This window comes from Columba livia, chromosome 1, assembly GCF_036013475.1.
Source record: "Columba livia isolate bColLiv1 breed racing homer chromosome 1, bColLiv1.pat.W.v2, whole genome shotgun sequence".
Lineage (NCBI taxonomy): Eukaryota > Metazoa > Chordata > Aves > Columbiformes > Columbidae > Columba > Columba livia.
In genome coordinates, this window is record NC_088602.1 from 62574114 (window position 1) to 62599763 (window position 25650).

Sequence of the window (25650 nt, forward strand, 5' to 3'; positions counted from 1 at the left end):
ATGAGGAAAGCTTAGGCTGGAATAAGGCCAGGAGAGCCAGCCTGGTGACATTGACTCCATTCACAGCATAGCAGGTGGAAAAGGCAGGAGACAGCAAGATCCAAACATGCTGTTCTCCAGCATAAAAGCAAGGAGACTGCTCTTGGCAGAACAACTGTTAAGAGCTGATTTTGCTGACCTGCAATATTTTCAAGACTTGTGATATTTTATTTCTAAATAAGGTAAAACTGAGAAAATTTTTTTCTTTATTTTTATTTTTTTTTAAAGGACTGAGATGGAAAACCACATCTAGAAAAAGAAATACAGACATAGCAATATAGCTGTGCTCTATACTTGAACCTGAGCTTCCCACATCCCCAGGAATGGCTGTAGCCATTCATTAGCACAAGACTTTGCACCTTCTCTAGTTTTGACCGAAATTCACATTTTGGAATTGGGAATTCTGTCTCATTTCCTCCCTCCCTCCAGTGTCTTCTAAGCCAATTCATTCAAAGAATTCAAGAATCCTTTCTGACAGATTGGTGTTTTCTGATAAGAAAACATTCAGCACACTAATCCTGAACATCTCTGGGTTTGAGGCTGCTTAAGTCCAGCACTAAACTCTCCTTGGACGGCCTTAAGAATGGGTGGCTTGTGTGGCTTTATGTCCCCAGCTTTGTTTAGCCCTGCAGATCCAGAAAAGCTGCAAGTATGCAGTGGTTGAGCTTGTGTTTGACTTTGGTTTTTCACAGCAAGAAGACTGATAAGCTCTTATATGGCCTCCTTGGGATCTGTGGAACTAGTAACACTTAATTGTACAGATTTTTTGGCATTCGTGTCCAGACTTCAAACACAGTGCTTCATGACCAGGACTAGCTGCAGCTTATTCATTGCTTTACCATCCATGGGCATAACATTTCGCTCAGAGTAGTGCTGCTGAGAGCACACTGTATTCCTGTTAATATTACAGGACAGCTTGAGAGTTTTTGGAAACCTCCTCTCTCAGACTGTTTATCCATCTACATTGATATTTGTCCAGAGATATGTTTTACAGTCTATTTGCTTAGAAATGTGTCAGAAAATTGTGTACCAATAAAATGTGAATAAAAATGTTTAGTACATGTATTTCAGTTGCCAGTCAATTTGTTAGCCACAATTTTTAAATGTTAAAAATATATAATACTACAAAAATTAATACATTTCAAGGATGAAAGGTATGTCATTTACTGTCAGTTTATTCTGGCTACCCCATAATCAAAATAAACTGACAGAAAACTCGTATTTTCTCCATTCAAACCAATAGGCTGCACCATTTGGACCTCATTTCCAGAATCTTTTCTCACGGGAATTTCCCACTCATGTCGTGGATAGTCTGTCTGAGCAAGAGCTGAAAGAGCAGGCAAAACCACAATGATTGTTGCAGACATCTGATTATAATTACTAGTAGAAGTTCTAATCCTTATTTCCTCAGCTATAGCTCCAAACATTTAATTAATGGCACCACATACAAACATTATGGTGGTTATTTTGGTGGCTTTAGGTACTGAGCAACAAAGAGAAATTTTGGAGCAAGTTCATGAGAGTGAGTCAAAAACTCTTTGACGTGACTGCAGCTTGTGAGCAGTTTTGCAGAAGAAAGAACAGAGCATGTGAACAGCAATGGAAAATTATTTGAACTAATCAAACCAACTTATCATGAATGGTCTTTCTGTGAAGATAATGAGGAGGGAGTTGGCTAGAATGGTGTAGGAGAACTTAAACAAGGAACTCTGTATTTCATGCTTGTGATACTAAGTGGCTTTGGGACATTCATTTTTCATAGTATTTGTGTTCATCTTTGGTGTCATGGTTTTCATGCAGGGGATTAAAATGGCTCTCTCCAATTGTTACATGAATTTTACGTGACTTTTTGAAGAAAACTGAGTACTGCACATGAGCTATTTATTTTTTGATGTTTGTAGAACCTATTGCAGATCAACAGCATGGAGATAGAAAGTTGTCTTTACTCAAGGAAGATGAGCAGCACTGACCAGAATTGTAGGGGTACAAGTACTGGGTGCTAACCTATTCCTCTCAGTCCATATAAAGACCAATGGTAGAAAGATCTGACAGTGCAGGGTGGCACCAAAGAGTCCCTTAGGCAAGGCAGATCAACAGAGGTAGATCTACAGAGGAAGATCACTTATGTTCACCCCTTCCCTCCACCCTTCCAAAAGGAAATCCACTCAGAAGAAGGTAGCATGGAGATAGCTCTGTTGTATGCCTCGTTTCTGTCTCCTGAAGAAAGCTGAAGAAACATTTATGGCAGATGCTGTGAGAAGCAGCTAACAGTTTGGGACAACTTCATTTGAGCAGTCCCGTTAAACAGGCACTACCAAAAATCACTGGTCTCTTTTTTAGAGTTTGACCCTCCTGTTGGGTTCTCATGGTCCTTAGGAAGGACAGCAAGGAGAGCAGCCACTCTGCACAGTCTCCATCTATCCCCAAAAGGAACTGATGGGCTTCAGCCAAGAAATTAGCCTGGGCTTAATTTAAACAGAAGTAACTCATACTCATATTTAGGCCAAAGTAGCAGGGCAGTGAGGTTTAGCCAGTGGCTTCCTGGACTACAGGGCAACTGTGTGGCTTCAGTTGTTTTTAATTTCTGGATGTTTTCTTAATTATGCTTTAGCTAGCACGTGACTGAACAAGGCTTAAACTAAGTCACTGCCTGGCTTTTCGTGTTTACATTTTTGTCACTGTGTATTATTATCTCAACACACATCTTTTGCATTTCTTCTATGACATTGTTAACAGCTGCACAAAAACTGTCTTCTGAAATGCTCTTCCAAGCCTCTTCCTTAGTTTTCTCCATAAATAAAAGAAGTCCTGTTTATCTCTGTGTTGAAGGATTGCTGCTGGTGCTTGTCCTGATTAAAGTAGTCTAATAGAAATAATTAGCAAATGCCAAACTGACAGAAATTCACCCCAGTGCAGAAGGGTTTGTCTGAGATCTGCAGTTCTGTTGAGGTGAGATAGAGACTGTGATACCCACACAGGTTTCTGCAAAGGGTGGAAGAGGACACACTGTGGACTTCAGAGAGGTGAGCGTGAGGAGCGGCTGGGCATTGACTTTTTAGCAGGGCCTGTTGCGTTAAGGCAAGGGGTAATGGTTTTAAACTAAAGGAGGGGAGATTCAGGCTGGACATGAGGGAGGAATTTTTTACACTGAGGGTGGTGAAACACTGTCCCAGGTTGCCCAGAGAGGTGGTAGATGCCCCATCCCTGGAGACATTCCAGGCCAGGCTGGATGGGGCTCTGAGCAACCTGATCTACTTGCAGATGTCCCTGCTCATTGCAGGGAGTTGGACTAGATGACCTTTGAAGGTCTCTTCCAACACAAACTATTCTATGAATCCATGATTGTCCGTAGGGAAGTGTTTTCCTCAGTGGATGCTTCCCATCTTTAGTTCAGTGCATAGGAGCGATAATGCTGTTAGCTCAGTGCAGACCAGCCTCAAGCCACCATCAGTATCTGCCCACACTTACAAACTGAGGAACGAGAAGGCTGTAGTTTTGCCTGTTCATCCTACAATCACTCTTTAATATCAGGCAAACATGAAGTTAAAAGTACATTTTATACTAATTTGTTCTGTAATAGAATAGTTACAGTTTAGCTACTGTTTGGCTACGGCTAGTCTAGAAAGAGTGCAGAAGAAAAAAAAATGAAAGCAAAAGCAAAGCAAAAAGGCTATATATACTTATTTTTGTTTCCAGTAGGTTCCCTATTTTATCCTGTGAACACTCCATGAGAATCCTGTATTTTTCGATTGCTGAAGGCAGCATTGTCATTGTGGGAGATGGAGGTGTGCGCTTCAACAGCGTTGTGTTCTGGCATCAAGTCTGTCTCTTACCAGTTTTAATTTAATGGCTGACATGTGGCTGCTAAGGCTTTAGAAATGCTGATGTCCCTTGGCATGACTTCATAGAGCAACTCATGTCCCAGTTTGTTTTTCTTTTTTTTCCTAAAACAACTTCTGGTTCCTTAATATTACGAATTTGTTCATCTGCAGAGAACTAAGTGATTCCTGCATACTATCCAGGTAGGATTAGAGTCCATTTATCTTTCTAAGTTGAAAGCTGTATTCCTTAAAAACATATCAGTTGATAGCTGTATCTTATAAATGAAGGAAAGCAATGCAGGGTTTTCTTCATGGGAAGGGTTATCAGGTGCTGGAACAGGCTGCCCAGGGACATGGTGGAGTCACCATCCCTGGAGGTGTTTAAAAGATGGGTAGATGAGGTTCTTAGGGATGTGGTTTAGTGCCAGTGTTACGTCAACAGTTGGACTTGATGATCTTGAGAGTCTTTTCCAACCAAGATGATTCTATGTGCTTTATAAATAGCACAGATCAGAAAAGACTAGAAAAAAAAACAGTTAAACTAACAGCCTTGCAGTAATAGCGTTTGAAGGAGGGAGTCACTGGTCCTAGCTTGTGGGAGCTGAGGAGGCTTCAAGCACCCATGTTCTGGCCATGACTTCTAAATTCTTTGCATCAGACCAGCTGGAGGGTTGGTGAGGTTTGTTTATTCCCTTTCATAATAACCACTGGCTGTACAGAGAGAGAAAGAGAGTAGTGGGTGTTTCCCACTAAGAAGATAATACCAAGAGTAAGCCGTGCAGACAGTAGAAATGCTCCCTGAGATACCAGCTTCCCCAGGCTGGCAGGGCCTGCCCTTCCTCCAGGGTCTTCCTCACCCTTCCCGTCACTTTTCCCTGCCATTTCTTAGTTTAATCCAACTACTTTCAGCTGTTTATTTTTTACTTTCAACTATTCGTTTTTACTGTTTATGTTGTCAGCAGCGCTCTAGGGCAGCGATGTTCTCAGCGCGATGGAGGATGTTGTGCCCTGTCATCAATTAGCTTCTTTCTCAACTCATTGCTGCTTCCTACTGTCAAGGATTAGATACTTGATTGGACATTGAGACCATCAGTTCTCCAAGATACGACTTGAATGAAGTAGCAAGTTACTTAGTTGAACAGCTAAAAAGCAGTCTGTTATGTCTAATCTTTTGCTAGATCTTGAAATATATTTCCATCTACTTTCCTTAACATTTTTCCTTCATTTTCAAAAAACATTTCACTTTTTTTGTTCAGATTTTCTGCATATTAAGATCTGAATTTGTTGGAGAAAGTTCTGTTTAGGAGGGGCTTCTGCAGAAATCTTGTAACTACTTTGCATAAAATAAATACAATTGTTTGAATTTCTGTGATAATTTGAAATCTAAGACATTCATATCTCAGTGTCTAGATGGGCCTTTATAAATAACCAAAATAAACTGGAAATTATAGTAAACTGTATTTCTATTCAGAATAAAATACTTTCATTGAATGCTGAAAGGAAATAGTTCTATCATTTTTTCTGTCCACAGTCTATCATATTTAATAATGCAAATGCTTTCTCTGTGATGCTTCATTAAAATTCTTCCTGACTCAAGTAATCACAATGGAGTTACTAAACTGTATTCTTGTAGAATTAGTTCCATCTTCTAAATTATCTGTTAGAAAATAGATAGGTAAAATCATCAAGAGTCAGCAAGAATAACAAGAATATGCGAATAGGCAGAGTTCTGGTTTTCCTCATTGCAGTTGGGTTAATATTCATGGAACTAATGTTGCATTAACCCAACTGGCATAACTAGAAATAAGCTTTCATTGATTCTTAATACAGTGCTTGCAACTGCAAACATATCCCTTGAAAATTCTTTCAGCCTTATTAAGGCAAATGCATTTATATTGTTTTCTTTTTGTAATCTATCTGTTCCAAAGTCTGATGTGGGTTTTTTATTTGTTTGAAGCTGACAGGGGGAGTAGGAAGAGAAGTATGGCCCTAACTCAAAAATATTCAGAGGACGCTGAATTTCTCTACATATTTCTTTCTGTGACTCTTCAAATCGCTCCTTCTGGATGCACTTTCAGTTATTTCTCATGCCAGAAAGTCATGAAATATCGGTCAGCGTTCAGAAAAAAACTAATCTTTTTTCCTCAGAAGTGCTTGCTGTGGAAACAAGTAACTTACCAGCAGAAACTTCTGCAATCTAGTTCAGAACTGCAAGTTCTGCATAAAGCAATAGAGCTGGTAGAGTGACAGGTCTGGTGAGGTTTTTAGCTGGGATTATTGAAGTGTTGCAGAACCAGAGGCCTAGCTTTTCTCATAAATATTGCACCCATCTAGACTGTAAAGATACGGGAGACCTCACACGTACACAAATATGGCTGCAACAAGCACGCAGCTGTTGTATCCACAGGCAAAGAGCTATAAACTAACATATTTGCTTTTTTACCTGAATAGTTCTTATTAGTTATCAGTGTTTACCTGTAAGGAAGTACACCACCTCATGTCAGTGACTCCCTCCCCTTATCTGTTTAAGGGAAACTAGAGTGCTTCATGGCTTGTGTTAGGTACACAGAAATCTGGAGACAGCAAAACGAAGGGAGAATAAATACATAAACAGACACAGAAATATTCTACAGACATCACCGAGAGGAAAAAGAGAGCAGTAGATAGGGCAAACAGATAAACTGTAGGATCTTAAGGAGGATTTTGAACGTCAGGAGTATTGCCGTATTTCATTGAATCGCAGAATGGTTGAGGTTAGAAGAGACACTCTAAGGTCGTCTAGTCCAACCCTTCCTGCTAAAGCAGGGTCAGCTAGAGCAGGTATTCTTTGGTCAGTTTTGGTTATTGTCCAGGTAATTTGAGGTTTACCAATCTCTAGGCTGCAGTGACTCCTTTAGCCATTCACATTTTCACAGTCTGTATTGAGCACTGTAGCACTCAATAATGATATTGGTCAGTTTGTTTGCTTTCATATAATGCATGCCCCTTGCCTCTTCACAAAAAAAAATTTGCAATAAAGATAAATTTGCTTTCCTTGGGAGCTAGGTAAAAGCCATAAGCTCTCTCAGGTGAAGAAGAGGTAAGAAAATTAAAGTTGAAACATTTTTTTATGGAGAAAGGGAAGAGGGAGGTCAAAAACTCAGAGGAGCCGTGTGAATGTAGATTGCATTTGTTACTCTCTCTGTAAAAAGTACAGAAGACTGACGCTCCCTGTGGCCGTTGAGGTCATTTCAGGATTCAGGCTCTGTAAATCCAGGATACAGATGTTTCAGCATTAGTGATTTTTGGAAAGGAGGAGTCGCTTCAAATTTATCTCTTGCTTCCTTTCATCCTTGTCTGTAGCAGACAAGGTGAAGCAGGAGAGGCATCCTAGCAGAGGTTCAGGGTCATGGTTAACCTGTGAACTGCACCATTCTGACCCTTCATCACCAGCAATTCAAATTTTCCTGTCGATAAATGCAGCCTCTCCCATTAGACTGGTGGAAGCATCTCTGCAAGTACAGTATCACAAGTTCATGAGGAGAGCACATGACTGCGCAGCACTGAATTCTTTGACACATACTATAAGCAGAGCATGTTTTAGCCAAGAAGGCACTAATTTAACAAAGCTTGGAGGCAGCCCAGGATCAGAACCTGAAATACTGAAGATGCTTTTCTCAAGATGAAGCCTGAAACCAGTCCCTGGTGATGGGACCCAGGTGAATAGTCATGACAAATTCTTTAGCAATCTCTCCGGTATTCCCATAGAACATGAAGGCTCCTTTTGCTATTTCTCCTTGTCTGGAAGTCTTCTCTTTTCCTCCATGTTACCTGCATTTACTATCAGTTAGAGATCAACCTTGATTTTCTTTGGGGCCATGCCAAACTAATGGCATGTCCTTCAAGTAAAAGCAACTTGCTGTTACAATTTAATATTAATAGTACCTTCACTCCCTCAGTACCTGCAGAATGAAAAGGAGTAAAGCATCAAACAGAATTATTTGCTCTGATTCTCATCCCAGTCCTCTGCTGAAGCAGATGCATAGCCCACACTGCCTACAATAAATGGTTAAAATCTTCCCAGTAGCTTTTGAAATCAACATTTGAAATGATAAATGTCGGCTTTCTCCTTGAACAGCTGTGGAACTGTCTGTTGCTGATGTTCTCCAGAGCATCATTTCCCATGAGTGATGAGATTCTGGAATCTGCAGAAGATGTGTGGGCACTCTTGGCCCCCATTATTGCTACCTCAAACTGAGTATAACAGAAAAACTAGATCGTCTGTAATGGATCTAGAGAATTGTACCTTCCTGTTCAAGTTTATACTCCACTCTTGACCCTCTTCAGGACTGTTATCACAAGCTATGTTCAAAAGAGTATTTTTTTGAAGTAGATTATATAGAACTATTTCCTTCAGGATTCCAAGAAAAATATATTTACTTTCCTTATTCCTGCTTTAAAAAAATAAATAAACAAACAAACTTGTGTGGGATCACAGAGACTTCTCCAAGTAACTGGTTGCTGTAATACTTGCCCCAGATCATTCAGCTTCCCTAGATCATTCAGCTTGATCTAGTACTGTCAACTTAGGAAAATCTTCTCTGAATCTGTGTGTGCAAAAGACAGAAAACTTAACTGTATTATGTAAAAGAGAATTGCTGACGGTTTTCAGTATTCCTATTTACTACCTGAAGATGGCAAGACTTCTGATAGATTACTTAGTGTTATTTTTGGAGACAAACCCAACATGAAGCCAGGCTCAGTTTAAAGACCGTCAAAGTGATTGCATTAGAATATTTGTGATGTTAACAAGCCACATCCAGTGGAAGGTATAAGGGTTCATTTAGCGTCAGTGTAAGCTGACTCAACAGCAGAGTTGAGTCTGCTTCAGCAGAGTCCCAGGGGCTGACATTTCTGAAGCATCCACATTGATACTAACATCAAGTTTAGCAAACCATGTAGAGAAAACAACTGTGCAAACTCTGTTCAGATGATCTCACAGCACCCCGCTGCTCTTGAGACCCATCTGTCCAGAAGTGTTAGGTGAAAAAAAAATGTCTCTTATTCTGCATCAACAATAATTCTTCGTATTGCCGCACACATCTGCCTTAAAGCCCCCCATCCTTCCTGGTGGTTCAGAGCCAATCATCTGGCCTTGCCGGGAACTCGGAGACCGTCCCAAACTGTAAATTCCCATGACTGGAGTGTTAGGGTGTTTGGGGTCTGCACCGAGTCCCTCGTACATGCTGCTAGAGCGTGTATTCTGGGCTCTCATGTGGAGAGGGTATCCCAGCACACAACTTATTAAAAAAGTCACAGCCTTTGTAGCATAATGAAATTCTTTCTATGGTTAAAACAGCTGGTAGTGACTTGTACTTACATGATCAAGTCAGTTTTGATAGTTGTTCCCACCACAAAAATAGTTATGCTTTTGTTTAAACAGAAGAGGAGCACAGAATGGAAAAAAACTGGCATATGATAGACTGAACTCCTGCAGGAGTTTTAGTTTTCACATACTCTTAAACTCATGTTGCCTAATGAGCTTAACATTTTGGCCAGTTGCACAATTTGGAAATTTCAACAGTGAATGGGTTTTGGACAGAAAAAAAATGTTCTCACAAATATGAAAAGTGAACAGATGTTACTATTGGTGCTTCCAACGCCTACTGACAGAAAACATCTGTGTTGAACTTCCTGAATTTTAGGATCTTGAGAACACTCCCACACACGACCGAAAGCCATTTGAAAGCAATTGGGCTGGCGGATCGGCTTTCGGGTCTGTGACTGAATGTTCTAACGCAAGCAGGTGCTGGTTGTTGTCCTGCCTTGAGGAGCCCAGCTAGCCAAGCAGCAGCCTTACATCTCTCCAACCCACTGCGTTATGCAAGCATTCAGCATTTTGTGTGAACTGTGATTTTTCAGAAGTCATGAAAAGCAGTTGATCTTAACAGTGTGATGGTAATAAAATGAATAGAAAAAAAATGAAAGAATGAAAAACAAGATTTTGGTGCAGATACTAGCAGATTAGGAGGATTGCACTGCATTGTGTGCTGCCGTGGAAAGTGTCTGGCTTTTTTAATCCTGTCAAAACCCACGTTGAACAAACACAATTTTCTTCTGCTTCGAAAACCTACTCATTGTGCTGAAAACATTCCATAGGTACCATGACCAAAATCTGCCCTTTGACATGCGTGTGATACAGCGACTGTCACGGAGTAACCGGGAGTTCTCTGCTCTCTCTTGCTCCACACCCATCGTCTTGTCATTTGTCTGGTCATAAGAGCAAATTTGGCAAGATGATTTTCCTCTCTGGTGAATTTTTGGTTGACTGTCAAACTAACCTCCTCCAATTAATTAAAGAGTAATGGATGTTTTGCAAGGATAAATCAGTGTCATGCTAGTGTTTTGTAAAACATCATTTGCTCATGATCTCAACTTCAAGTTGATTCAAAGTAACATCTCTAAATTATTTTAGTTTGACTCTTTCTTAGACAGTATTTAGTTGCAAGATAGAGGGGCACTATTTACATGTCAGTAGAAGTGGGTTTTTTCTGGTTTTATAGTTGTCATAGGTTGTTACTCTCAGTTTAACCAACATAAACTGAGTAGCCCCATTAATCGCACTTCCACTCTCACACTAACCCAACCAAAAGCATCTGTCTGGGTTGCAGTGTCAGCCCCAGCTCTGCAGGTTTCTGAGATCTGAAGATTCCCCCATGAACCCCTTAGGTCCTGCCAGAGCCTTATACCAGAATTTTAGCATAGCCCAATGTAGGTGGAAATTTTGTTATGCCCTGAATAAAGATGATAGAAACTGAGCTCAGAAGCTGTATAGAAGCACAGATATTTATGGGGCTCCTAGCAGCCTAAAAGAAACATGTACCTGACTAGCCAAAAAGGAAGCAAAGTAGTGGACAGATGATATATTTGGAATAAGTGTGTATGCTTTTGAGCACACAGCATTATCATCTGATCACTTTTTTATGCTCAAACATTTCTAACTTCCAAGAAAATCCTGCTATTTTGTAGCAATGGTTCTGCCATGTACTGCCTGCCAAGTTTAGTGAACGTACTGCATTTATACCCAGCTTCTTTTGCATGCAGCATAATTTTCATGCTCAAGTTTATTTGAGTTTTAATCCTAACTGCTAAATCCAGAATTCCAGGACTTGGTCTTTTGGGGTATTGCCTTATTGCACAGTTTAGAAAGCGGTGATGTGGAGGTCAACATTTGAACTAGGGACCTAGGCTCCTTTTATAGACAGTTAAGAAAACTGGGCGCATTCAGGGTGCATTTGTTTGACCTAGTTTGAAAATCTGAATTAGGATATATCACACCATAGGATGTCACCCTCACCTGATGAAAGCTTTGAAGGACTACACTGCATGTAAATAAATGTCTACATCTGTTGAATAAATACAATCCTTAAAAAAAATTTGGTGCCTTTCAGGTCATTACAAGTCCTATCACATAACTCAATAGAGCATGCTCACTAGGTAGGTATATTTGCTGATAGATGGCGTAATTCTGATCCCAAGTTTCCCAGGTTGCACAGCTGTACTTCAGCAGAGATGCTGCATTGGACTTTCCAAGCTCTCCCCTTCCTGAGGCTGCAAACAAAACCACCCTTCCACTCTGCCCACTGCTTCCTTCCCACATCTTTTCCTCCGTCCTCTTCTCCTTTCCTCTACACGATAACTTTCTGAAGACTTGGCCTGGAAATCCTTGTGAGGTTTTGTCTAGATTTGCCTTTTCTGATGTTTATTTTTGAGAGACCATTGCTTTAGTCCCAGGATTGTTCTTCCTACAGCAGCTCTGCAAAGCACAGAAAGCATTTCTGACATTTACTCCAATGTATTATGTGACATGAAGAATCTTTTAACTGGTTCTTTTGAGTGCTCAACCTACATTCCAGCATGTATTTTGTTTTACGTGTGTTTTATGTTCTTGGGTGACACAGCAACTTTCTGGAAGATCAGAAATTAGATGAAACTCTGGGAACAGAAAACAGTACAAAATTATTTCATTTACTGACTACAGAAAAGGGCTGTGGCTTCGGGTAAAGAGCTCTTTCATAGTTCTTTTTTTTTTTTTGTGAAGATTTAATGTTTATTCCTTCCTTAATTAAAGAAGAAGAAGAAAAAAACAACCTCCTGCAAGCTGATTCACTGCTCTGGAGTTAATGTTAATGTCATTTGGTCACCACTGTCCTGAGAGAAAATGTCCCATGTCCAGACAATGTAGTTGAAAGAGAAGCAAATTGTTACCATGCCACTAGGCTGAAATAGCCTCATTTTTTAGTTATTTTTAACTTGCAGTGAATTTTATAATTTTTTTGTTTACTTTTTGGTATAAATAAAAAAAAAAAAAGCTTTTTAACAAATGAGAAGGAAAGTTGGTGGTTTTTTTTTTTCTGAGAAAACAAGCTGGAATGTGAAACTCAGCTAAATAACCTTCTCTCAAGTAGCAAAAGATAAATTAAAAATAGAAATAACCATTAGCTATGTACTTTTTTTTTAAAGCCTGCTGACTCCTTCAGTGCTACTCTGTTTAAGAATTGAGTATCACACAGCTTAAGGCACACGAGAAAGGTTTGCTTCATTTGCTTATCAATATCCAAGTTAGATCACAGAAGTCCATCCCTTCCTAACACTGGTAACCATGTGGTGGTAGAAGCTAATGGCAGCCCTATGATAAAACACAGATTGAGAATATAAATTTGAGAAGATGCAGGCCTGTGACATTAAATGTAAATTTAGCAAGCCACTGGAGAAATAAAATTATAAGCTTTTCTCATTCTTCTTAAAAGACCAAGTCCTTCTACTACACGAAATAAAGGGTGAACAACAAAACACAGGCACTTCAGGACACCACATGTTGCTCGATTGCATGATGAATTTCGTCCCATTTCATTTGCATTTCCCCAGCTATCTCACTCCCAGACATTTTTCAGGAAACCTTCTGCTTTTCTTGCCTTAGACCCTGCACAAAGACGTTTTGACCCTACCTGAACTCCTTACCAGAATTCCTGAAGGTTGTAACGTGCACCTGTGGAGGTCGGGGCTGCGTGCGGCAGCAATGGCTGGTGCCATCTAGTGAGGAGCTTCTGAATGCGTGCTGCAAATTGAGATTAGTCATCTGTCTTTCAGAAAATGGGCATTATTACAGCCCTGAAGAGACAGAAATAAAGTGATATGCTAATATGTTTAACAACCAAGCCTGCACAAACTTCAGGATTTCTTCTCCCAGATAATCTTTCTTTCCAGTGGCTAGCATTAGCTGTGTTTTGCCTGATGTTTTTATGTTTTCTACCATTCCATGGATTGTTTTGACCTCTTTTCCCAGGTGGAATTGCAAAAATATTTAAATCTTGCTAAAACAAAACACTGAGTTGCTGAGGTGGGTGGAACAATTCAAACTACATCATCAATGCACAGCATAATGATGTATGGTGTAGATATGTACCAGTGTCTTCTGCATCATGGTAGATGTGCTCATCAGTGACTGAAGTTGTGCCCAGTGAAGCTTTGAAAGTGAGGTGTTTTAAACTTGATTTATTCCAGTAACCACTGAGAAGTCTGGGTAAAAAATTGCATCTTAGTAGAGCTGACAGGAAAGGAAGACCAGACATGTATCCCTGCCATGGAGACATTATGCAAAAATAACCAGTTAAGACCCGTAAGGTCTTAAACTTGTTTTGGAATTGGTTCTGTAAATAGTCAGAAGGTGTTGTGTGACGAGCTCTCTGGGGATCTGTCTGTACTGGGCAGCCTGGGACTGCCAGAAGCAGCCACTGGCTTGAAATGAACTGGTTGAGCTATGGCAGCAGCATCATAGAATTGTAGAGTCATTTTGGTTGGAAGAGGCCCCGAAAATCATCGATTCCAACCATAACCTAACTCTAGCACTAAACCATGTTCCTAAGAGCCTCATCTGCGTGTCTTTTAAACACCTCCAGGGATGGCAACTCAACCACTTCCCTGGGCAGCTTGTTCCAATGCTTCACAACCCTTCCCGTGAAGAAATGTTTCCTAATATCCAGTTCTCTGTGTGGTCTGCTGGTCTCTGCCTCTCAGCCCAAAGCTGTGAAACCCCATAGCTGAAGTATTTCTAGCACAGTGTGCACTGCATGGAGCTGAAACCCCAAACCGTTCTCCTACATATTCCCCTCTATTATGGTCAATCCATAAACTCCTGGATTTATGCTCCAGGAGAAATGCCAGGTGATATGCCCATCCCAGTCTGACTCTGTGTGCCACCAGCAGGGTTTTGAGGTTGTTCCTTGTAGTTTTTGGGAGTGAGTGGAGCACTATGGTAATTTTTCAGTCGAGCTCAACGATTGCTTTACTATGCCTGCCTCCATGGAACCTGGCTCAGAGAAATGCAAGTTCCTTACGTTTAAACCCTGTTCTCCATATTTTGCCAGCGTTACGCTTAAACACTTCTCTGTTTATTTCCTGTGTACCTACAGGGATGTTTTTTTCTGGGTTAGCACTTTTAATCAGCTCAGAGTGGCTCATTTTCCTTATAACCAATTTTATTCCCTGGTGAGCTGCTCTCTGTTCCGCTTACTGGTCTCCCAGTAGTGGGACTGCATCGAGGTCCTTGCTGTGACGTCCTTTCCCCATCTGTTCTTACAGGGACCATTCCAGGCTGAGCCCTCCTCCAAAAAAAGTCCCAGCTCCCACTTGACTGTCACGGTCAGATCAGCCTTCCTGCAGGAAGTGAACTTGTCCTTTCACCAGTGACCTTTTTAAAATGTCAGGGACTTAACCTCCTTTCTTCTTGTCCACTATTAAATAAATGATGGCCTACAAGGATCATTTTCATGTGGGGAATACTGAATCATCACATTCCATTTACCAGAAGCAGTTGCAAAATGGAAGTCTGTAATGAAATGTGGAGAAATGGGCTCAATGACAGTGACGCTCTGCAGTAATTCTGTCTTCTCTTTATTGTAAATCAACGATTTTTTCCTTCATATCTCCATGCTGGTAGGCGAATTTCTCAGCAATTCATGATGATGTTCTTGTATTTCAAAAGTTTAGGAGCAGGCACTGTCATTTATTGTATCTTTATTTGTATAGTACCTCAAACAATTGGTTGCTCTCAAAAGTAGTGTATTCTCCTCTACCAGTTTTGTTTCCACACTGTAAATTTACCAGTAAATTAGAAGGAAGAGATTGTTGCAACATGTCATCTCTTTTGTTTGACTGATCCTAAAAGAACTGGAAATGACAGTTCAAGCTGCAAAACTTGAACATTCAGTACAGATTTAAAAGTCTGTTCAGAATCTTATTAAGTCTACTGGGATTTAATTGCAAAATGCAGCTATTAAATTCAGTCACAACCCCGACAGCATTTTCTTTCATGCACGTCACTGGACAAGTGACAATGTATATACAACATTACAAATATTTTCTGGGAAGATTTCCTCCAGGCTTCCTAAATTTCTGACCTTTGCTCCTGTCTGTTAAATAGCTTTTGCACATGGCTGGGCTGGCCAGATGAATTGTGCGAGACCTCTCCCAGTCAGCTGGAGTCGCAGGAAGAGCAAAGCAGGGCCTGCCCATTTAGGAGTGCAACTTGACATTGGGAGCTTTGCAATTTGTCTCAACAGTCATGGAAGTTTTGTGTAAAAACAAAGAAAAAACTTCTCATTAGCCTTTAAGATATTCCATCAGCCCACTTTTTCCTTTTCCTTTTGCGTGCTTCCTATGAGGTGCTGGACAAATCATGCCACACGCGCTTTGGTAAGCCACTTAGCACTGGCCTGTAAATCCAGCAGTGGGTGACATGGGGCAATCATGCCATGCTCTAGATTTGGGAAGAGTTCCAGTTCACCCCAGCAAAATGGAAAGCCTTCTGCCAGCAAGCACTGTGAGCCAGAGCAGGTTTCTGCGTTGCTTTATCATTTAAGGAGTGGGAGCACCAGAGATAGTGCTTTGTGAGTTGTCTAAAACATGACAGAGAGGGATAGCCTATTTGCCTAGATTTGCTTTTTATTTATTTTTTTTTTGACCTGGAAATTTAATCTGGCCACAATTTCATGGTTTTGGAGAACTTTCTGGGGTTTCTGACCCTCCAGGAGCAGAAACAGAGCAGTACCATGCCTGGCATGTTTCATACAGGGGGATTTGGAATTCTCATAATTGAATCACACTTTATTTGACTAAACCTTTCAAATTGGTTGCTTTTGCTTAGATCTCCTCGATGACCTTTGCAAAAGAGAGAACGTTCTTAGGTCATTTGCTAATGACAAAGGGACATACTTGTTCAACATAAAGCAGAGTGAAAGCTGACAAGTCTGAGTTAATGAAGGTTAACAAAGTTAATTCAGTTAACAGGCCAAGGTGCTAACTGCCTGAAGAATTACACAAACATTGTCATGATATTAAGTACTTTCCCAGCTCTGACTCTAGCCTCATGCTTAACTGGTCCCAGCAGGACCAATTCTCTTGTCTTTGTTGCAAATAATATTAAATAACCTCTATTCTTCAACAAACAAATGATCAGATAATTACCAGGAAAGCATAGGGAAGGGGCGTTGGTGTTGCCCAGCTCTCTTCCTCATTTTCCGTTCCTCATTTACTTCTTCCTCCACACCAGATAGGAAAATGGGACTGGAAGGTGGAGAGTAGTATTTGGTGTAGGAATTAAGAGATGTAACCATGTTCCTTGGAATGCCACCTTGAATATTGCAGCTCTGCGTGGCCTCTGCAGAAAGCCAGGCAACAGATTTGACAATTCTGAACACAACCAACATTTTATAAGAAATTGCAATTAAATGTTTTATGTGTGTTCTGCCTGCGGCCTGCTGCTCACAAAAAGGGTGTAGGTGGACATATCTCAGGTGGATGAGTAGATTTTGGAATTTGCCTTCCTTTGGCTTTCAGGTATTTCAAAATTGAAGCGGGATTTTCAGTGTACTGAATCCATATTTTCCTTTTTTTGTGGAAGAAACATTTGGTTTCAGAACCTCTCAAAATTAAATTGAAACTGGAACCAACTCATATCACTACAACCGAATTTGAATAATTTTTCTGTGTTCTTTGCAGGTGTAGGAGATACGTTTTTATCCTTGTTGAAGGTTTCTTTCCAGATCTGGGTTTATGGGAAAGAACAAAATAGCTCACTTAATTAATCAGAAAATACTTCTTTTTCCTGATCTTGGAGATCACACTGATGAATATTGGTTCATATTTAAATGATTATGCTAGTGATTCCAATCAGCATTTTTCCATTTGTGTCAGGCAACTAAGAAAAGTATGTCTGCTGTGAATCTGTTTAAACAAGGATCTGCACCACCATGGGGTAACTTTTAGAGATTCACTGATTTTTAAAAAGCTACTGATGTGGAGAAAGATGCATCTGTAATAGCCCACTGTGGCTGGCATACGGAAATGAGCAGCCACTTTTCAGATGCTTATGCCTCCTGCCAACACGAATCATGTTATATTTCATAAGTATTAATATAACCTTTGTTAATTCTCAGTTTGTTACCTTGAAAAAGCATTGGCTTCCTAGCACCTAATAATCCACATTAGCAGGCTTAGTTTAGAAGTAGAGGTGCTGTATAAAATTTGGCTTGATTGTAAGTAGAGGTGGGATTCTCTTTCACGCTGACAGCTCAAACACTTATATTCATGGTGTCCTTTGGCAATGCTCCTAAACCATCAGTTTTGTCAAGTTAGTCATAACAGTATAGCAAAAGATCCATAGTCTAAGAGATCCATCCTGGTGGCTTGTCCCGAGGAACTCCATGTAATTCATTCTTCATACTGACTCATTCCTAGTTTTCTTCCAAGAAAAAAAGTTGTGTTGAGTTTTGTCCTTTGTTTGGCTAGGTCACCTTCTCAGTGTGGACTCATTTGATATTAATACAATAAGATTTAAAAAATAAAACCTACTCCAACTGTTGTGACAACCATTTTACACAAAAGCAGTGTGGAAAATCGAATTGTTTTAAAAACTAGGAGTAAGCTGTGTTTCAGTCACGGTGTTTGTTTTCAGGTTTGCGGTATCAAGACAACTGTAGCATAGATAAATGTTAATTATAGATAGCATGTTGACAATGAAGTTTTGAAAGTGTGTCACAAATGGGCTTATCCTTCAATATGAGAATAAAATAAATCTTGTCAAATATCAATAAAGCATTTTTCAGTATCTTTACGACTTCCTGAATGCCAAAAAATTAGGATACCTTCAGGTTCATTTCTTCAAGTCCTCACACTACCCTCCTTTGTTCCTCCCACTTCAATGGCATTAAATGAAGTTGAAGTATTATTCTTCTTGGACAGGGATTGCATTGATTTTCTAGCTCTTTCTTTCCAGACATGGGTGAGACTGTATTTTATACTGAAACAAGGTGTTAATTTTTTTTTATTAGCTCCTTTGTATAAATACATATTTGTTTGTTCATGTTTTCCTGTAATTCTTGCTTTGTGGGATATTGATGCTGTTGCAGACTGGTCTGTGAAAAATCTAATTGCGTTTTAAGAATACTTTCATTTGAATCAGCTTAATTAGAACATCTTGGTTAATGGTGCTTTGCACCATTGACAGATATTTCTCCAGAAAAGATTGTGGCGTTTTACTATGAGTGTCATTAGTGCTGTAGAGCATGCAAAACATATGTGCCTTTGGTGACACTACATCTGGAACGGCTTTCAAATACTTTGGTTCACAGATCTCAGACATACTGTCACAACCCATCACTTAAACCACCATTGTGTCATTTCAAAATGATTTTTTCCCCTGTTGAGCCTTGTGATGTTGGCAGTCAACGGGATTATTTTTAAACAGCGTTTGAAGTGGCCTGAAGAGCCAACCCAGTGCTGGAAGGGAGGATGACCAGGGAGGCCTGCATGCAACTCTCCAACCTGTGGGGATACATGCACATCTAAGCATTTTCAGGTTCCACTGCTAAATAGAAATATCATCCCCAAAGAGACAGAAATTCTTGCCGTTGAATATTAGACCCCATTTGTAAGCAATATGGCCACTAAGCAGATTTCACAGTTGAACATATTTTACTTGCTTGGAGTGTAATTGAGTGAATCACTCTTGAGACACCTTATTCCAAAGGAAACACTTTTTATCATAGAGGAGTCGTGAAAATTCAAGCGGTGAATATTGATTTGAGTGTGAATTTCCATATATTGATTTTGTCATGCACAATGTGGTCGCTGTTGCTGGAGTTTCTCTGCGTGGTGTTTCCGGATGACATTGATCAAAGAGTCTGGCGTACTAGAATTGGAAGAGATTCTGTGTTTATTTTCCCTTCAAGAGACTGACTCCCTTGCAGCAGTGATAACTAATCCAGCTTCGTGCATCGCAACTGTTTGTAAATAAATGCTTTTTAATTATTTTTATCAGGGCCAGCCGGGACTCCTTGGATCACAGGGGTTCACTGGACCACCAGGATTGATGGGGATCCCAGGACTGCAAGGTCCCAAAGGTCACAAAGGTGAAAGAGGACACCCAGGAATAGCTGGACCCAAAGGAGAAGTGGTAACTTTTGAATATCAGATGTTTTAGCTAATGAGCAAAATCCTGGGCAGAACATCTCTTTAATTGTGCTATTTCACTCTAGGGACAAAGAGGAGTCACTGGATTCCCTGGGGCAGATGGCATTCCTGTAAGTAACAAGTTACCTCATCTTTGAGAAATCACCAACAGCAAATATTGCAGGATAGTTTAAAGACTTTGTACTTTAATTAAAATGTTCGGGCTAAATTCTGCATCAGCCATGCACACACTTTTAAGCAAAGGGCATTTGTTGAAGTGAGTGAAACTGCAGATACATGCCAAGAGAGCAGAATCCGTGCTCCCTCTCATTCCCTCGGATAATTAAGATCCCTTTGCTTTGTCCTGTGGAGAAATCCTCTTGTAAAGGGGACAAGAAAGGACGGAAATTTCCTGTGTCCCTGGAGGTTACCCAGCTAACTATGTTCTTTTGTAGGAAAGAGCTGTGAGATAAGTACTTCACATCTCTTAAGCTTGTGAGTGAAGGACACCAGTGGGTCATTCCTTAATTATTTCAGAGTTGCAAAGCACATAGAAAGACCAATGATTTTAAGAATACTAAGCTTTATTTGCTTTATAGCTTGTGGCATGCTTGAGATAGTCTTAAAAGACTTACTGAACACTGAACAGTGTCAAACTTTGAACAAATTGACCAGGTCCATGAAACTGAAACATTCAAAGAGGGAAGCAGGGTAAAGTTCACAGCACAGTATTTTCCCAGCTTACACTTCTTTACATCTTGTGTCATAAAATAACAAAGAAATCTGAGTCACTGGAATCCCTGAACAGAGTTCCCAGGCTTGGGTTTCCTTTGTAGTGCTCCCTGACACCGGGGCCCCGCTCTGTGGCCCACGCATCCACATCCACTCTGCTTTCTCCCTTTTTTGTTTCCAGAAGAGCTCCCTATTGAGTTCCAGGGCTTTCTCTCACACACTCTTCCTCCCCTCCCTCTTTCTCACTCTTAAAGGAAAAGCAGAAGACCCTCTTTCCCGTTCCTATTAATGCTTCTATAGCTGAGGATCTCGTTCACCTCGCCACATCACACTGAGTTGTTTCTAAGTGCTCTGTTTTCCTTGGAAGGAGAGTAAATTGCTCCCCTGTGAAGTTCTCTGTTGCTAATATTGCTATAGCTGAACCGCTTTTCTTACCCGAGCAAGTTTTCTTTTGTAGCCCTTCCTTCCTGACCTCTGCACATAAATCCCTTCAGACAGTACCCCAACCTTCATGTTCACTGTGTTCTGTCCTCAAGTTCTCCTGCCCTTCCCACTCAGTTATGCTTTCCGACCCATTTTCTCAAGCCAAGACATAACATCAGAAGGCAGATGTGTGAACTGTAATGGCAGTGTTAGATGTGGGTCTGGAGACCAAGAGAGGGTGGTGGCAAGCCCAAATCTCTCCTGCTTGATGGAGCTGGATAAGGATGTAGAGAGACTTCTTTGTCTTCTAAGCAAGGGAACTGAAGCAAAGAGAAAAATCTTGCTCCAGATGGAGGAAAAGGGAGAAATATTTTGTGTTGGTTTTTGTTTTTTCTGACTAGAAGAAAGGGCTGGCCAATGGCAAATTTGCTTCTCATCAGCTTCAATGCTAACCAGAAGCAACAGCAATTAAGGTGGATGTAAGTACAGCATTGAAAATCCGGTTTGAGACAGGAGTAACTTTTCAGAGGCTCCGTGTGGAGATTTCGCAGTGGCCCCAGGACCCTTACTTTGAGCCCTGCTGTTAAATTCCCATCTCCATACTTCCAGCTTCATCATGACATTCACCCAAGCTCCAAAAGCATCTCTGACTTTTTCCCAGCTTGGAACCTGTTCAAAGCCAGCAAGGAACCTTTCTTCCCACTCTTCCAGGGTGAAGCACTGAAATACTTTACAATCCCAGTTCTTGGTGGCTCCCTGTGCAGCAGCCTCATCTGGCTTAGTTCTCTGCCTGAAAGAGCCTGTATTGAACATAACTTTCTTACCCTTTCTGAAAGGTCCTTCACTGCTCATTTTTTCACACTGTCTGGGGCATCTGGTTCAAGCTGCAGCTATATTAAAAAAGGCACTGTCTGTTTCTGTCTTTGAAAATCATAGTTTCCCATGGATCCAAGCCTTGGGCTTAATGTGAGAATGTCTAAATACTGTGTGACTACAGGAAAAGGAAAACTAGAAACAGATGGATAGATAAACACTTTTTTTTTTTTCCTCAACAGGGTCATCCAGGGCAGCCAGGATCAAGGGGGAAACCAGGTCATGATGGCTGTAACGGGACAGCAGGTGACCCTGGTGACCCGGGAACTCCTGGAGTCTCTGGTTTCCCTGGTACCATTGTAAGTAGCTGGCAGTAAGTAAGTACCTAAATCTTAAGATCATTACTGAAGTGAGATTCGTTCATGTGTGTGTTGGAAGCAAATGGGCCATCTCTTACTGGAGCTCCCATTTGACCCAGAAGAATATCCATGTGGACTTACTGTGAACACACTGCACAATTCTTAGTTATTGTATTGCAGCCAGGGCTGAGAGGTCTGCCCAGAACTATACCTGTCACATAGGTCTTGTGGAGAGATTACTTCAGGAAAAACTTGTACAGCTTTATCCAACAGTGATAAAGCAGATTAAATTCAGAATTCCCAATGGAAGTAACCTTCTCCTTCCCCGCCCCATGGCTTTCTGTGGTGCAATACCTAGCATCACGCTGAGGTGAGCAGTGGAGCTCCTGGATTTACCACGGCACATGTCAGGCCTGAGGAGCTGCCACTGCTGCTCTAGCTCACAGGTGTGACCCCGTAATATCACTCCTGGGTAATGGGGGCGGTTCTTCCTCTGGAATTGGAATTTCATTCTTTTGTGTACTGTGAGGGTTTACACTTCATTTTTAAACTATGAATTTCTACAGCTCGGCATAGTCTCTGCCTCTAGACAGCAGTATGTATATACTCATGAAAACCCTGACAGATATTTTTCATTACTCTTAGCTGTTTATGTGTGAACATATATGACATGAAAGCTTACTTAAATTATTTTTTTTTGTCATCTCCAGGGAGTCCAAGGACCAAAGGGCCAAAAGGGAGAGCCCTACATACTGCCACCAGACATCGCAAGCCGATACAGGGTACGTCTGTAACTCCTGGGAGTTACTCATGCTTAGTACTGTTTTACAAGCAGATGCTGGAGAGTTAATTTTTCTTACACTCTGACAGACGTATCCCAAGAGACCCACTTTGATTCTGTGTAGGCTTTGCAAGGCAGCTTCTGCTTTCTCTGGTTACACCAAAATCTATCTGATATCCAGGGAAAAAAAATCTCCACTCAGTCATTTGCAAGGAATTCCAGCCTCCAGGTGGATTGCAGAGGCACTGGAGATGTTGTAGTTCAAGTATTACCCTCTTTATTCAATCACTACCTTCGTATTGTGTTTGTCAAAATTATTCCTTTGCCATAGGTTTGTCCACTGAATGATTCTGTTTAATAGCAGCATCCTTTCTGTATAATTTTCACGCAGGAATTTGGTTGACTTGGGATATAAAATATACTTCAATATATTATTTAGTTATTTAGTAAACCCCAATATTTCTGTAGGTGCTTTTACTGTCTTTAATCTTTAAAACCTGTTTTGTAATCACTTGTAGATTTTTCTCGTATATATGGTGTTGTATAATTTGAAGGTATCAAATAAAGATAAGGTTACATATGCTGTTGGAGTATAAATTGTGACAAAGCTACATCTGAGCTGTACTCAGCCCGGAAGGGATCTGCTGATACCTTTTATGTATATTTTGTGCCAGTGATGAGTGCCAAAATAGGTTTTCCTGTTGACATATTTGTAAGTTGCCTGTATTTTAAATTAAATCATCTTTTCCTTTCAGAAACTCTTGAAATCTGCATTTGTTAGTAATTAGGAATGGTTGAATATATTGTGGCCAAGGATGGGTTACACACCCATGAATGAACACACCTGTTGATTTCAGTAAGCACTTGGTTCCACACATTATTCTGTTAACTAAACTCAAATTAACTCAATAGTTAGGATGCTATTCGAAATTATTAAAGGTGTCTGGACTGAATACTGCATTATTTATGGGTATTGGAAGGTCTTTGCACTAGAACATTTTTGGATCCAATGTCCAAAAACATTTCAACATGTACTGCACTTAAAATATGTGGTCACTGAAAACAGTATGTTCCAAATGCTTTTAGTGACTCAGAAGAGAATCAAAATGATTCGGTAATTCCCATGCAACTCATGAAAAATTAGTGTGTACATTTGAGTTGAGGTTATAGCCCTAATTAAACCACTAGTTAGATGAGATTTTTCAAAAATTAATTAAATGTGGTCTGTTTTCCATGTCAGCCTTGTAGCTGGGATCATTAACTTCCCTTGCCAACTTTGTACTCTTCTACTGTATAGCAGGCAACTATATTTTATATAGAAAGTACAAAATCTGTGTGTCCCACGTTCTGTTATCTCAACACCTGTATTGAATGCATCTGTATGTAAGGGGTTGTATAGCATTGTATGCTATGATTAGTTTTTGGAATAATAAAAAATTATTGAGTGAGAAAAAGATTTTATTCCATTTTCTTTATCGTATTGATTGCATTTTTTACTTCTGTTTTTTTAGGGGGATCCTGGGGAACCAGGGTTCAATGGTTTTCAAGTAAGTAGTATTACAGCAAATGGGATAAAGTGTCAATAGTAATTGATACAAGAACAACATTAATTGATGCCTGGGTTTTTTTATTTTGTTTAAAGGGACCTCCGGGTACACTGGGTATTCAAGGACCTGTTGGTCCAAGAGGAGAGCGAGGAAGGCCAGTAAGTATGTTTAAAATATATCCTGTAGGAAATTAACCTAACAGAAGAATCATCTCAGCAAGTTCCATTATGTTGGATTGTAACCTAGCAAATGGATAGAAAATACAGGTTAGAAATAGCAGGTACATGCCCTGGATGCAAAACCTTTTAGAAAGAACTAGAAGACATGATGTGTCTTCATCTAGGATGAATATTGCAAAAGGAGGTGGACTTTCTTTCACCCTGTATTGCAGGAGGCTTTTTATTTGTATTTTATTTACTGAACCCCCTTTGAAGAGTCTTGTTTGTAAAGACAAATGAATGCAGTCCAGTCTCCATCCCCCCACACTGAGTTATCAAAGATGTCAGGTCCTAAATATGTTACCTTTTATGCTTATAAAGGACATGTATTTTAGGGTCTCCACACTTGCCACAGGAGACTGAATAGATAGCATTCTTCATTAGTATTTAGAATACAATCTTAGTTTTAAATTCTTTTTTCAGTCATTTTTTCCAAAATCAACATTTACAGCCTTGACACTGACAACTGTTGCTGCATAGTTCTTTGGGAAGATTGTGTTCTCTCCAGATGCCGTTTTCTACATTTCTTGTTGTCATAGTTAATGGTTTTTTGGGTGAGAAACACATGTTCAAATTCAATGTATTTCATTGTCTTCAGGCTTGCTTTATTTTCCCATAAGACAACTTTATAGCATTTGTTTTCTTCTTTGGTTTTTGTTTGTTTTGTCAAGATTTACTTCAGACCTGGTCTATACACCACTGGTTTGGGGAAGCAAAAAAATAAGTCAGTGTTTCTAACGCACAGCTCCACATCTGTTTGCAGGAATAGCAGCCCTCTCCCCTTGAAAAAAAAAAAAATAAAATTAAAAAAAAATAATAATAAAAAAAAAAATTCTAGGACTAAATCCACAGCACACTAAGCCTTTCCAAAGTTAATTGTCTGCAGTACCTGTTTTATTGTCTGGAGTAAGCTGCACCTTGTCTTTCTCCTCTCGTCCTCCTGAAGGGAAATCTCCTCAGTCCTTTACTTTTTCTGTAGACTGAACCCACGAAATTCCTAGGCTTCACAGAGGAGCACAGCTGGCAATGGCTCATACTCCCAGTCACTGTCTTGGTTGTTAGGTGTGCTATGAACCACACGTTTCCTGAGCCCCGTGACTATGTCCTTCTGGTTGCCATTTTGGCAACATCTCTTCTGAACACTCTTCCAGAGCAGATGGATCCCCACCATCTCCAGCTTTTAACAAAATATATCCAACTATATTTACCATTTCTAAAGCACTGGCTTATCTGTGAGAGGAGCTTGAGAGCATTTCCCAGGTCTGGATTTGTATCATTCCCCTTCCCCAAGTCCTAGACCCTGCATGAAGGCACGCATGACTCTCCTAAGCCCTGAGGGCCCCCAGGCAATGGGATGCCCTTCACAGTGCATCTGCCCAGCAGATTGGTCAACAGCTCACAGACTACTTGACTAACCAAAACTGATTC

General features: G+C 40.3%; 1 protein-coding gene across 4 annotated transcripts in view; it reads left to right on the forward strand.

The window, feature by feature from the left end:
* The window catches only part of COL4A2 (collagen type IV alpha 2 chain), a 151533-nt gene that overhangs the window by 77099 nt on the left and 48784 nt on the right, over window positions 1–25650 (forward strand). For all 4 annotated transcript variants that reach the window (XM_065058490.1, XM_065058462.1, XM_065058473.1 and 1 more), the window contains exons 5-10: window positions 19219–19353; window positions 19436–19480; window positions 21560–21676; window positions 22387–22458; window positions 23969–24004; window positions 24100–24162. In XM_065058490.1, the coding sequence (XP_064914562.1) occupies window positions 19219–19353; window positions 19436–19480; window positions 21560–21676; window positions 22387–22458; window positions 23969–24004; window positions 24100–24162 (468 nt within the window). The remainder of the gene's footprint in view (window positions 1–19218; window positions 19354–19435; window positions 19481–21559; window positions 21677–22386; window positions 22459–23968; window positions 24005–24099; window positions 24163–25650) is intronic.